At 39.8% G+C, this 15,147-nt stretch overlaps 1 protein-coding gene across 1 annotated transcript; it reads left to right on the top strand.

The window, feature by feature from the left end:
* Positions 1-215: 215 nt before the first annotated feature.
* Positions 216-15,147, top strand: ELK4 (ETS transcription factor ELK4). Its single transcript, XM_068541585.1, has 5 exons — positions 216-399; positions 5,950-6,165; positions 7,318-8,193; positions 8,951-9,067; positions 11,076-15,147. Exons 2-5 carry the CDS (start codon positions 5,959-5,961, stop codon positions 11,172-11,174), a joined length of 1,299 nt encoding a protein of 432 aa, XP_068397686.1. The 5' UTR covers positions 216-399; positions 5,950-5,958; the 3' UTR covers positions 11,175-15,147.

Raw genomic sequence — 15,147 nt, 5'->3', positions numbered from 1 at the left:
CGGGGAGGGGTTCCAACGCAGCCGGGGGGTTTGAGAGTGGCGGCGGCCGCGGAGCGATTGGCAAGCTCGGCCGCGGCGAGGAACGCCCCGAGCGCGCGCCCGGCGGGTAGCGGCCCCGAAGACCCGCGCCGCCGCCGCCGCCGCCGCGTGTGGGGGCGGGGAGGGCGGGGAGGGCGGGGCGCGAGGAGCCGCGGCGGGTGCGGCGGCGGCGGCGGGAGATGCGGGCGGCTGCGGGCACCCCGCGGGCTTGGCTCGGCCGCCGGCGCCTTCTCCGGCTCCGCCGCGGGGGTCGCAGCGGCTGCCGCGCCATCCTCGAGTTCCCAGCTTGAGAAGGCGGCGGGCGGAGAGGAGCATCGTGTTCGAGGCGGAGACCCAGAGGGAGCCCCGCGCGTGGCCTCGGTGAGCGGCCAGCCCCGCACGCCCCGTCCACCCCGCGCCCCGTCGGGGTCTTGAGGCCCGCCAACGGCGGGGAACACGGGCGGGGGCGAGGGGCTCGCTGCACAACAGGAAACGAGCGCGCGGGGGCGGGCGCGGGGGCTGCGGCGCGCGCTCCCCTAGGGATCCGCCCCTGCCCCGCCCCGCCCGCTCAGGCGGCCCTAGCCCTGAGGCGCGCAGGTAGATGCGGCGCGCCGCGCTCCGCTCTCTTCGCCCCTTATTTGGTGCCGCGAGGTCCCTGGGGCAAAAGGTGGCAGTGATGTATTTTTTGGGGGGGGCGAGAGGGGAGCAATTCTGACTTTATGTAGTGACAGGAAGTTGGAAAGTGAAAGTACAGTAATTCAGTGCTTACCCAGGCCCGGTGAGGTTGCGGCTCTTCCTCCGGACTTTGATCTCCTCGGGGGCACACGGTCATCCGTGTCTCTTCCTCTCCCCAAGCTCGCTATTCATCCGGTGTCAAGTTTCATTTCTTTTTCTATTTCTCTCCCGCAAACCCCCTCCCCTCTTTACTTTCCGCTTAATGTACAGCTGTCGTGAGGCTGGTGGCTTCTTCATTTCTAAGAAGATCAATTGGAAGCATCTTTTGGGGGCTGACTATTAACTGGCTTTGGCAGGAAATAAAGGGCATTGTTGACTGAAGTAGTCAAACGATACACAGTTGGCTTTTTCCCAAGCTATTGCTATTTGAAGTTTAGGGCATTTAAAGAAAGACTCTGGAATTTTATTCCTCATCAGAACGGTTCACCCATCTCTTTGGTTGGTGGATCAGAGCCTGCCTCCCTCTTTGCCATCTCCCACTCACCGCGCCACTGCGTGGAAAACTTGGTGCTTCAGTATTTAAGACTGTCAGTGGTGTTTTCATTAAAATGTATTGTGATTCAGTTTTCCCCCTCAGGAACTCTCCCCTCTTTAATTTTGTTTAAATGTTAAAACTGCGTAAGTGGAATACATTTAGGGAAATGTTGTTTTTAAGTTTTATGGTAATGTAACAGTACACTTTTAATATTCTGTTAGTATAGGATACTGTACAGTTAGATACACCAGATTACTTTTTGACAACTACGATGATTTTAAGTCGAAACTAGTCTTGATACATTTCATAATTTGCTTTTGTTTTACTTAAGCAGCACTCTGAATTTGGAGACATTTATTTTTGGGGTCTTAGCTACTGTTTCTGAAAAATAGTTGGGCCATGGGTCACCACAGCAGCTGGACTATGTGTATTGTAAACATGTTTAGGGTGCGAAAGGTTTCACTTAATAGAGGCTTCCTTTCCCTAATGAGTTACTTCAACATGCTCCTTCTTTCATTTTAGCACAGGGACTAATCTACTATCTTTGAAGTGTTAAGTTAGAATCAGTTATGTTTTCCACATTTAATCCCTCAAAAATCAGATTCCTTCACTTGGATCAGTTAAGTATTTCCCTCCCTCATTATACTTCTACTAAAAATCTCTTTTAAAACTGTAACTTTTGGAAAAAACTAATTGTAGAAACATTGAGATTTTCGTGAGAAGAAAAAGAAAGGGTTTTGGGGTTTTTTGACTGATAGATAATAAGAATAAAAGTATTTAATATTTTTGACTTTATTTCACTCTGTAATTTTAAATAACTGTCTTCTGTAACTTCTTTTCCTTTAATTCTCTTTTATGGCTGAAGAAATTGTTGAATTTCATATTAAAGCACACTTTTAGGAACTAAAATGAAGAGGTTCAGCTTTACTATATGCCCAGTGGTTCACCACTTTTTCAGTCAAAGAATAAACTGATATCAAAATTGAATGAGTAAAATATTCCTTTAAAGTACCCACTGAGGATGTCCATTTTACGTCTTTGTTAGTTTTTTGCAAAAGAAATTTTTTTTCCAGTATTTAAGTCCAAAACCACAGTGCCCATTTTCTTTCACAACCATTTCCCATCCCCGACGCACTGTGAAGTACACTAAAGAAGCTGCAGCGTTTTCCACACAGTTGGGTTCTGCCCTGCAGTGTGCAACAGCCTCACCAGCGTTTGGCTCGGTACACACTCTCTCCTAATAACCAAAGGGAGAGGTGGAAGGTAAACCCACACCACCTTGGGAACACCTCCCATTTGCTCAGGATGGCACTTGTGTACTCATTGTGGAGATGTTGATGGTTCTTTCTTTTTGCATGTATTGCTTAGCCATTATAAACCTGTAGGACTCAAGCACTATCTGCATGATAGGCATTAAGACTCTAGGATTTGGTTTGGGGAATTTTTCCAAAAATAAATGGAATTACAGGCACCAAATTTGTAATAGTCTTGAGATTCCAGTTCTCTGCCCCGTTCACTTTCTTCTTTCCTCCTCTCTCCTCTTCCCCTCCTTTCTAGCTTCAACATCACCACCATTATCATTCTCTCACACATATTCACACACTGCTGTAAGCATTGTTGATAATGAAGATGATGTCTGGAAATGTGGAGACTGGGTTCTCTGGTTAAGCTGAAATTTACCGGGAAGTAGTTGTAACAGATTTAGACTAACAAATAATTGTTTAAATGGGAAACATGTAGTTAAAAAGTAACTTGCCATGAACAGGCATTATCAGAAGAAAAGCCTCTGCAGTAAAGTCAGAGAAATGGCAGGGACCCCCCACCCCCCACCTCCCCGCCCAATACTTGATGGATATGATATAAAACCTCTATTTTAACCCAGCTTAAGTGAGGCTATGGGAAACTATGATTTCTAGTGAGCATAGTTATTTAGCATTAAAGTAGCATTTCATATTTGTACATTATTATCACTTAGTATCTAATAATGTAATACTTCTTTACAACCCACTGGTGATGTGAATGCTTTTATCCATCTAGGGAAGTGGTTTCCCTAATGAACAGAGTATATGACTGTGATGAAAGAGACATAGATTCATGGCCTCAGTTTCTCCATTAACTCTGTAAATGTGGGAGGCATCTCCCCTATTCTATTCTTTATTATTTTCCCAACTCTACTTTTGGATGACAGTATCTCTGTATAACCAGCTTCGAAGTGATAACTGAGGATAATTGGAGGACTTCTTGAAAGTCTCAGAAAAGTTACAGAAACTCAGGTATTTTCTAGTATAGTTCCTCATCTTTGCCCTTTTTGGAAGCAGACATTGTTGACCCTTTGTGAGTTGTACATAGTTAGAGTTAGGTTTCTCAGGCCTAACTTTTGTATTGTTTGTTTTTAACATCTTTATTGAGATATAATTCACATACCATAAAATTCACCTACTTAGTACAGTTCAGTGGTTTTCGTATATTCAGAGTTGTATAATCACCACCACGATCTAAATTTAGAATATTTTCATCACCCCATTAACAGTCACTCCCCTTTTCTTCTCCCCACCCATTCCCCATTCCCAGCCCTAAGCAACCACTGATCTACTTTCTGCCTATTCTGGACGTTTCATGTAAATGGCTGGCTTCTTTCACTTAGGGTAATGTTTTCAAGGTTCATCCACTGAAGTAGCCCATATCAGTACTTCATTCTTTTTTCTGGCTAATATTTCACTCTGTGGTTAGACCACATTTTGCTTGTCCACTCGTCAGTTGTTGGACATTTGGGTGGTTTCTACTTTTTTGGGTATTATGAATACCACTGTGAACATTCCTGTGTAAGTGTCTGTGTGGACATATATTTTCATTTCTCTTGGGCATATACCTACGAGTGGAATTACTGGGTCATATGGTAACTCTATGTTTAGTATTTTGAGGAACTGCCAAACGGTTTTCCAAAGTGGCTGCACCATTTTACACTCCCATCAGCAATGTATGAGGGTTTCACTTTTCTCCACATTCTAGCCAACACTTATCATCTGTCTTTTTGATATAGCCATTCTAGTAGGTGTGAAGTGGTATCTTGTGTGGTTTTGATTTTAATTTCCCTAATAACTAATGACACGGAGCATCTTTTCATGCGCTTATTGGACATTTGTATTACTTTTTGGAGAAATGTCTTTTCAAATCCTTGGCCTATTTTCAGTTTGTTTTTTAATTGTAAGGATTCATTATACTTTTTTGATGAAAGTCCCTTATTATTTGAAAATACTTTCACCCATTCCAAGGATTGTCTTCTCACTTGATGGTATTGTTTGCAGCACAAAGTTTTAAATTTTGATGTAGTCAATTTACCTGTTTTTACAGTATTTTAACAGAATTGATTTCATTTAAGTCCTGTTCTGATCCAGTGAGATCTAATTCATAGATTTAAAAAGGAAGGTTTTTTGTTTTGTGTGTGTGTGTGTGTTAAGTTCAATTATAGACTTTTTAGAATGTGCTTATATATGGCCAGAGTTTCTGCCCTAAAGAATTCTTCTGGGAGGGTGGGAGGGAGACGCAAGAGGGAGGAGATATCGGGATATATGTATATGTATAGCTGATTCACTTTGTTATAAAGCAGAAACTAACACACAATTGTGAAGCAATTATACTCCAATAAAGATGTTTAATATTAAAAAAAAAATTCTTCCTTATAAACAAGGTGTTTTGAAGTTTTTGTGAGGAAAATAACTTTGTGAGAACATTTCCTTGCTGCTCCATTGCCTAAACCAATGGTTGTTAACTGAGATGATATGGTCCCCCCAGGAGAACATTTGGCAATGCCTGCAGACATTTTGATTGCCAAATTGGGCAGGAGGTGCTACTGGCATCTAGTGGGTAGAGGCCAGGGATGTTGTTAAACTACAATGCACAGGACAGCGTCCAGGAACAAAAAATAATCTGGCCCAAAATATCAGTAGTGCTGAATTTAGGAAACTCTGGCCTAAAGAGGAAGATCCTAAAACTTGAGATACTGAAAGATATTTCAGTTACAGTCTTGGTAATCAAATAAAGGTTGCTAATCAAATAAAAGGAGGATCTATGCAGGTGGAATCCCTGTGGACAGAATGGTGACAGGACTTGTAACTTAGGGAACATTTTGCTGAATTTTCAGTGTTGCCAATTTATGTGTAAATTACATTTATGATAATGGAAACTATTTGGAGGAGAAATACCAGTGGAGCAAAAGTAGATTATTCCCTATACCTCTGGGCCACCCTGAGACACACAACATATCCTGGCAAATAAACCAGCTGGGCTAATTTAGATAGATGCTGAAATGGTGGTCTCCTTGGAGAATATGACAATGAGTTTTTAAGATAAAATTTAATAACAGTGATACTCTACTGGTTGGCATTCGTCAGTCTGCTCCTGCAATTTATGAAACTAGCTTTATCTCACAGCAAGACTTTTCTTAAGCAGCGTGGCATGCTTAAGAGTTTGGACTCTGGATCCAGATTGCCTGCGTTTAAATCTCAGCTCCACCATTTACGTGTGTGACCTTAGACAAGTTACTTAACTCTTTAATGAATCCGTTTTTTCACATGTAAAATGAGGCTGCAGTAGTATCTGTCTTATAGGATTGTTGTGGGGATAAAATGAGTAATTAGTCTAATACAGTTAGAGTACTTAAAACAGCGTCTGACATATACGGTTGGCTGTTAACTGTGTATCTTATTCGATGCCTCTTTCAGCTCATTGCTATGGACAGTGCTATCACCCTGTGGCAGTTCCTCCTTCAGCTCCTAAAGGAGCCTCAGAACGATCACATGATCTGCTGGACCTCTAATAATGGGGAGTTCAAGCTTTTGCAGGCAGAAGAGGTGGCTCGTCTCTGGGGGATTCGAAAGAACAAGCCTAATATGAATTATGACAAACTCAGCCGAGCCCTCAGATACTATTATGTGAAGGTAATACACATCCACCTCAAAACAAGAATTGATCCTTCTCTTCTGGTGAGGTTAGAGGTACTAATGTCCTGGTTTATTTATTTATTAAAAGAAATTTTTTTTAACTGAGGTATAATTGACATAAAGTTACATTGGTTTTGGGTGTACAACGTAATGATGCGATATTCGTAGACATTGTGAAATGATCACTGTTCTGGTTTATTTTAATTCAATTTATTTTACAGCTTCAGCAGTTTGGAATTAGGCTGACAGATGTAAATGTTCCAGGTGTATTTCTGCAAATTCTTATTCAGTACCCAACTCCCATTGCTCATATTTTATTCCTAATTACAGTTGTCTTTAAAGAAAAAATGATTATAGAGTTGGAATAAGGAAAAGGAAATTTGAGATTCTTGAGGATCAATAAATACTCTTGTTTATATCATAATTTACTTTAAAAATTGTCTCATATTTACTCATTTTTTTAGCTCTACTTAATTTTTACTTTTTAGTTTAACCTGGAACACAAATTAATACCTTAAAGAATAGCTGTTAATACCTAGATGTGATTTCTTAGTTAAAATTTTGTTGTTTAATTTCTTATTATTTTGAGTACAGTCTTGGGCACTGAAGTAAAATAAATGGCTCAAATGGGTAGAATTAAAGTGAGAAGCTGGGATCTTAATTTCTTTCACCTTTGAGTGGTTGATGTTATCAGCTTTCCTGTATGGAGAGATGAGGTAAGAAACAGCTGGAGTTTCTGAAGGAAGTAGGAACCTTAGCAGAAGTAATATTCTGAATTCCTTTTTGCTTCCTCAGGATGTGAATGGCTTGTACCTTTGGAGTTATTTGAGATTGCAGTTCAGCAATTTTTGACTTCATACAGATACTTGGCTGACAGTGTTAAGCAATTAAAATCTTTCAGCTTTTATGTAACATATTAGTTCAGTTGTTAATAAGACATTTAAATGTTTTTAACTTGTACTCCATAATAGTAGGAACTGTGTTTGGTATGGCTAGATAAATTTAGATGATTTTGAAGTTTTCAAGTAAACTACCTATCAAATAGAGAACCCCATTAGGTCAGCTTTTTCATGGGGGGTGGGTAAAGTTTAAGAAATGCTTAAGAAAAGTTTAAGAAAGTCTAAGAGTGCTTATTTTATTTATCTACAGAATATCATTAAAAAAGTGAATGGTCAGAAGTTTGTGTACAAGTTTGTCTCGTACCCAGAGATTTTGAACATGGATCCGATGACAGTGGGCAGGGCTGAGGGAGACTGTGAAGCTTTAAGCGTCAGTGACCTCAGCAGCAACAGTTCCAAAGATGTGGAGAATGGCGGGAAAGAGAAGCCACCACAGCCTGGTGCCAAGACCTCTAGCCGCAATGACTACATACACTCTGGCTTATATTCTTCATTTACTCTCAACTCTTTGAACTCCTGCAACAGGAAGCTTTTCAAATCTATAAAGGTTGAGAATCCAGCTGAGAAATTGGCAGAGAAAAAATCTCCTCAGGAGCCAACACCATCTGTTATCAAATTTGTAACCACACCTGCCAAAAAGCCACCAGTTGAACCTCTTGCTGCTGCCATTTCAACTGGGCCAAGTATTTCTCCATCTTCAGAAGAAACTATGCAAGCATTGGAGAATTTGGCTTCCCCCAGACTGCCTTCTCTGGAAGCACCAACTTCTGCATCTAGCGTAACTGCCGCTTTTACCACCACACCACCTGTTTCGTCCGTGTCCCCTCTGCAGGAGCCTTCTAGAACACCTTCACCACCGCTGAGTTCCAACCCAGATATGGACACAGACATGGAATCAGTGGCTTCTCAGCCAGTGGAACTTCCAGAGGACTTGTCTCTGGAGCCTAAAGACCAGGATTTGGCTTTGCCAGAAAAGGACAAAACAAATAATTCATCAAGGTCCAAGAAACCCAAGGGGTTAGAGCTGGCACCAACCCTGGTGATCACGGGCAGTGATCCAAGCCCACTGGGAATATTAAGCCCATCTCTCCCTACAGCTTCTCTTACGCCAGCACTTTTTTCACAGGTAACACTTTCTTATTAGTGCCGCATTTTTTTTGTTTTGTTTGTTTTTACTCACCTTTTAAAACAAATCCAGAATTTATAACCTCAGGTTCTCATTTGGCTACATAGGCTTGCCTTACAGAAGGTTATATGACCCTGTGAAAGTAACCCAATTCCTCACCTCAATTAGGATTGTCAAAATAAAAGGTTTGGAGTATTGTGTTAAAAAATTCATTGTTCTACAAGTAAATAAGTATTTGGTTTTTCCACTTTCTCCTAAAGAAAATAAGTATATTCCCTCTCTCTCTTTTTTTTTGGGGGGGGGGTCTTATAAAACAACAGTGATAATCTCAAGTTAGAAGACAACAGATCCTGAGGTCCTTACAAGTTTGTGCAGTTATTTTCACTAGCTATTTCTTAACTTGCTCATCTCATATAACATTTAAATAGTTAGATTACTCCCAGACCTACGCATTATTAAGGGGAAAATATGTTTGTGACTCAGTTACCCATAATTTCTCCATACCAAAATTCAGATTGGTTTCGTTTTTCTATTTGAAAAAGATTCTACCAAAAACGGGTTAGAAAATATTTTGACCTTTATCTTACCTGGGTTGTAAAAGTAATTTCTGAATTTTTCCTCATGATAAGATTTCCGACTTGGAGATACTTGGAGTGGAGAATAGGACAATATTTGGATTCAGAGCTATTTGTGTATTACAAGGGTAAACATAATCCTGATAAGCCATTTAGTTATATTTTTGGTTTGTGTATTGCAGACGCCCATCTTACTGACTCCGAGCCCCTTGCTCTCCAGTATCCACTTTTGGAGTACTCTCAGCCCTGTTGCTCCCCTAAGTCCAGCCAGGCTACAAGGTGCTAACACACTTTTCCAGGTAAATTACATAAAAGCTTGTCTTCTGTAATTGGGGTGTGGTAAATGAAGAAAGAGGCAAAAAGGCAGTATCCACTCTTCAGTTAATCATTGTAAAACTTCTACTTAGTAAGTATTGCTTAGATTTATTTTTGAATTTCTAAGTGTTAATTTTCTGGCCAGCAAACAACTCAGATAAATATTCATGGCAGAGTTTCCTTTTCATTGTTTACTATCCCATACATTTGAATTAGACCAAGAATTGTTTAAAACTGTAGTAGATTTTGAGCCCATCCTATTTTTTTTTTTGGTCATTTTAAATGCTAGAAATCCTCTTTTCTAAAAAAAGAAAATGTGTATATATATATATATATTTTTTTTTAAGAGGGGTTTCCCCTTTTAACTGAGGATTTTAAAAAAATAGAGAAAACTCTTGAGAATAGTATATCAAATACTCCCATTTCCCCCCTCATTCAGAATTGATATTCATCAGCATTTTAATTAATTAATTTATTTTTGGCTGTGTTGGGTCTTCGTTTCTGTGCGAGGGCTTTCTCTAGTTGTGGCAAGTGGGGTCCACTCTTGATCGCGGTGCGCGGGCCTCTCATTATCGTGGCCTCTCCTGTTGCGGAGCACAGGCTCCAGACGCGCAGGCTCAGTAATTGTGGCTCACGGGCCTGGTTGCTCTGCGGCATGTGGGATCTTCCCAGACCAGGGCTCGAACCCGTGCCCCCTGCACTGGCAGGCAGACTCTCAACCACTGCGCCACCAGGGAAGCCCCCATCAGCATTTTAAATACATATATTTTTCAAAAAGAATATTGTATTACCTCTTAACCAAGATCTTAGGAAAGGTCTCACAGCTTGCTTTATTTATTTATTTATTTAAACCCTGCAAGGCAGGTATTATTAATCTTTTTTTTTTAAGGTATTTATTTATTTATTTTTATTTTATTTTGTCTGCGCTGGGTCTTCGTTACAGTACGTGGGCTCTTTGTTGTGGCGCGCGGTCTCTAGAGCGCACGGGCTTAGTAGTTGCAGCACATGGGCTTCTCTCGAGTTGGGCTCTCTAGCTGTGGCGCACGGGCTTAGTTGCTCCGCGGCATGTGGGATCTTAGTTCCCCGACCAGGGATCGAACCCTCGTGCCCTGCACTGGAAGGTGGATTCTTAACCACTGGACCACCAGGGAAGTCCCGGTCTCACAGCTTTAAACCATTATTTTGCCCAGAATATCTAGACTTTATAACTTGTAGGCTTTCTTGTAGTTGATTCATTCACTTATTCAAGGGTGACTCCCTGGGAGATTTTCTTAGATTTTGTAATTTAAATTTTCATTTGTTCTTTTGGAAATGGAATGGTGAGGGGGAAAAAAAGAAAGAAAATTAAAAATCTTACTACTTCTGCAATTTTTTGCAAAAACTTATAAATTATTGAATAGAGTGTTGAGAATTTTCCATATTTCATTTTACATTTTTCTTTGCCTCTCACAAACAGATAATTGAATTATAGAGAGAAAGTCATAGTGCTCATGTAGCTTCAGCCTGGACTCTCCGTATAAATTTGGTCTCAGAATACATGATGGGGAGCCCTTTTCTAGGATGAGCACCCTACAACTATTTGCAGCAGTTAAGAGATGGGCATCTCCTTCTGGACCTCTTTTTGATAGTCTGTGATTTGCTATACAATTGAATTATACTCTGTAGTGCATGCTGTCATTTACTGAACTTTCTAAAACCTTCATTTGAAGTCAAGTGTGAACCTGTGTACCCTAGCATCTGAGGGAAAGTATAGGTTTGCCCTTTCCATTCCATCAAGGTACGCTGGAGGGTGTTAATATTTAACATGTAAGACAAACAATTTTTTTAAAGTGTTTGTGACATCATATTCTTCCATGATAAACAATTACTGCCTTTGTCTTGTGAGCCACTGCAGGTGGATGTCATGTTCTGCCTCAGGGAATATAATAGGGACAGAAAGTGAAATTTAGGGTTGCATAATAGGATGATAATGTGTTTTATTTTCTTTCTCAGTTTCCTTCTGTGCTGAACAGTCATGGGCCGTTCACTCTGTCTGGCCTGGATGGACCTTCCACCCCTGGCCCATTTTCCCCAGATCTACAGAAAACATAACCTATGCACTTGTGGGATGAGTGAACCAAGGAATAAAGAAACAGAAAGACACCCAACATGATTACATTTAAAGTGAGCAATTGATATGTCACAATGCTGATAATAGACTATTGTGATTTCTGCCATTCCCCATTAAAAATGCTTTTTTAGGATTCCCTTTGAATAGGACCCAAGTTAGACTGTGTATAAAAATGCCTTAATTGGAGTCCAGACTCCACCTCCCTCTTTTTCTTTCTTTTTAAAAAATATTTTGAACTTTGTGTTAAAGAAATTTTTGGTGGGGTTTAGCAGCTAGCTATGCTTTGCAAGAGAATTAAGAACAAAGTTACTCCTCCTGCCTTATTGGGACCCTTTGGCCAGGAAAAAAATTATGCTTTGAGCATGTTATATAAAGAAATATTAGTTAAATGAAATGGGCCATATCTTTAGGACTTAATGTGCTCTGTTGAATATTGAGTTGTGCATAAGCAGTGGAGGAAAAAGAATCATTCCTATTCACACAAAGTAAGATTGGAGAAGGACTGTTAGGTAGATTCTGTTTTGCTATGAACTATAACATATGTAAGCAACTCCACAAAAAGGCATCTTATTTACATTTATTCAGGGTGGATCTCTTAGCCATATGTGTGATCTTGTCTGAACCTGTCAACAGAGCATGGAGCTAGTTTATTCCCACATAGGGAGATTTTTAAACCGGGGACTTAAAACAGTATTTGGAACAACCAGTGAGAATATGGGACCCCATATCTGGCACAGAAATGTCATCTGCTCTCTAGGTGGTATGATTACACACCCACGGAATACAGTATGGTAAATGATGGCTTTTAGGGAGATGAACCTGGGGTTTGAAATTTTGAGGCATCTCTGAGTCAAAGATTCAATTGAATAACTTGAAACAACATGTAAGGCTTTTCTCAGTTGGAAGGTACCAGCATGAAGGACCCTTTTCTTTGTTCATTTTATCCGATTTTCTACTGTATATTTATCTTTTAAATTTAAGGTTGTTAGAGGTTGTGATAGTTTTAACAATGTAATTAGGAAGATGAAAAGCAAAGTGAAGCCTCCAAATCTGTAGTGAAGTAAAGATATGCTTATTTCTTTGAGGTTTTTTTTTTTTTTTTTAATAAGGAAGGAGCAGAGTTCATTTGGCAATGCTCATACACAGGGATTGGATTATTCATATTAGTAATGAAAAACTTAGGCCTTCCTCTCTACCAAATTTATAAAATATTACCATATAGTAACCAGTGCCAGGTGCAGACAGATTTGTTGATCCCCTAAACTGATTTGATACCAACATCACAGTTGAGTCTTTTGAAAAACTTGGCTTTAAAGTCCAGGATCAGATGATATGCTGCTACCACCACCACCACCCTGCCCATTAAACTAGTCTTTTAACCCTAGAAATAGTTCCTATAATTAACCACCTGAAGTAAATGGAATAAGGGAGTAGTAAGGACTTGAGGGCTCAAAGTGACACTGCTATAAACCAGCATCTTCCAGATATATAAAGTTCACTTTGTTTTATACAGTATGGAGAAACTCTAGCATAAGATGTCTATGCTAGTTCATTAGTAGCAGAAGGACAGTATTCAGGGAGCTGCCTTTATATTTGTAGTGTTGGAGACCTGTTACTGGTTCATTTGTGGTTATCAGCTGAAAAGTTCTGTTCCTGAGATGTGCAATAGCAGTGTTGAAAGATAGTGTTCAGTAGTGATGGGGAACAGACATACTGGATTTTCTTTCCACATTGAATCATTTCGTTTGCATGCCTCTTTGAAATTAGACTGCTCAGCAGCACTTTGGACTAGTTTTTATTAGGTTAATTCACGTTTTGTACATTAGATAAGTAAATATTGATGGCTTGATTTAACTAGATATTTTGAATTTTGAAAGCACAAAAGTATCTTATTTTGAGTCAAAGGAGAAAAGCCATTGGTTTGTTTTCATAGATAGTATCTTTGATAATTAACCGTCTCAGCACAGGGGTGCCTGGAACCAAGGGCACCATTAAAACTCAGTCAAAGCAACTTCCTAGGAACCAGTTTTAGTGAGTCCTCTGCCTATAAACCTCTCCCAGAAGTCTCTGAGAGGTGTGGGCCTTAGGAGGTTGATGATGATCTGCTTTCTCTTTGAGATCAACTATTCTGGGGAAGTTGGTGTGTGTGTTCGTGTGTATGTATGTGTTCACTTTTTTAAGTGAAATGAAACTGCAACCATAGTGCAAGTGTATGAGGCAGATCGTTCTATTTGTAAACTACCTCCTTCCTGGAAAAGTCTCTGTTTTGTATTTTTTTGAACATCCACAGAGTTCTTCTTAGCATCAAAAGGTGACATACCACTTAAGATCAGTATTCACTGGAGAGACTTATATTTGGTAGCGGTAGCTGGTATCCATCACTAGTCACTTTGCCAGGATGAATGCTGGTGGGCAAAAGTAGCCCAAGTTAAGATAGGGGAGCAGGTTTAGTGAGTTTTTGCGACTTCTGCTGTGATTAGCTTAACTTTTCATTTGCTCTGGCCGATATCTAGTCAGTTGTATGCTGCGAGATGTTTAACCACCAGGCTCTCTGAAGGGAAAAAAAGGCCCCTAAATTGTAGCATTTGCTGATTCCCATGATGTAAGTTACTCCCTCTGTGGCTGAATTTAAGCCACCACCTTGGAGTTGAGAAGGGGGGGCGCACAGTTGGCTCAGAGCCACACACTCAGCCAGCGAACCACTGCATTTATTTCACCCTAGGGTGGATTTTCACATAATTTCTAAAATAATTTTTTCTTTTTGGTTTGTCACAGTGCTTTTGTGATATAATATTCCTCATGGCATATTTTATGTGTTCAAACAAAGGTGGAAACTTCCATTGATTTTTTTAAAATTTATACATGATGGAAGAATCCAGAAACCCTCAAAAGGTCAACCTTATGCTTCTTCGAGTTAAAATATAGGTTTAATTTTTCTGCATCTTGGTGGTTAAAATACAGGTTAGAGTAATTTTTTTCTTTAGATTTTGATGGGGAAAATAAGCCCATGAGCCTATAGTAAAAGGGTACTGGATTTTTTTTTTTACACTGGATTTTTTTTTACAATTCCTTGAAGATTTACATACTATATTAGAGATCAAAAAAGGCAGCACTGACTGTTGAATCTATTTACATGGCACAATTTTTAGTTGTCTCCATACTATGCGTCACTTAGGCTTGGAGGAGACAGTAAATCAGAGGCTTGGAATTCTGGAGCTGTAACTGCAGGCTGTTGATATTATCACTTCAGTTCCATTCACACTTGGCATTGTGTGATGTCTAGTCTAATGACATTGTTTCATCTTGATCTCAGAACTTGTGTTATGATTCTGAAGTTCTCAAGGGCAGTTTTGTATGTTTCTAGTGAATTTATGCACATTAGAGCCACTCACTGGCATTTCAGAAAAGCAGTCTCCAACCTTTTTGAACACACACCTTGATCAATAAAAGGCTTTGAACACAAATACCCTATTGCAAATTTATATGTATATATGTTAAGTTATATACTGCTATACTAAAGTCCAATGTACACTATAAGACATAACACAAAACAGAAATTAAGGATGGCATAAAAATAAATCTTGAGTAGAAATTCTAATATTTTTTTCCTGCACCCAGTAGATTGTCTTGTGCACCCCCCTGGAGGCATGTACTCTACTTTAAGGCCCCCTGACTCAGGGTATTGTTTGTCAGTCTAATCTTGAAAAATACAATGTGGAAGCTTTGGTTTTGATGTATGGGGAAATCCTTTACATATTTGATTTTTATGTAAAATCTCCAGTAGAGATTAGGAATGTTTCAGCAGAGCTTGTCGTCAACTTTCTGAAATTTCCTATTTCTTTTTCATAAGAAATTTCTTTTTCATATGTTGCCAAATAGCCCATTACCAAATGTTTTCCAGAGCTTCATGCTTATTATTTTTGACAGCCTGTTGTCTCTTTCCTTTTCATATTA

The sequence above is a fragment of the Eschrichtius robustus genome, chromosome 3, assembly GCF_028021215.1.
Source record: "Eschrichtius robustus isolate mEscRob2 chromosome 3, mEscRob2.pri, whole genome shotgun sequence".
NCBI classification, from domain to species: domain Eukaryota; kingdom Metazoa; phylum Chordata; class Mammalia; order Artiodactyla; family Eschrichtiidae; genus Eschrichtius; species Eschrichtius robustus.
The sequence above is the reverse complement of the archived record's forward strand: the minus strand, read 5'-3'. Positions and strand labels throughout refer to the sequence as shown.

Coding starts and splice junctions, on each gene's coding strand:
- ELK4 (XM_068541585.1), top strand. CDS start 5,959: ATGGACAGTGCTATCACCCTGTGGCAGTTCCTCCTTCAGCTCCTAAAG. Junction 8,194..8,950: donor CGCCAGCACTTTTTTCACAG/GTAACACTTTCT, acceptor TGTGTATTGCAG/ACGCCCATCTTACTGACTCC. Junction 9,068..11,075: donor GTGCTAACACACTTTTCCAG/GTAAATTACATA, acceptor TTTCTTTCTCAG/TTTCCTTCTGTGCTGAACAG.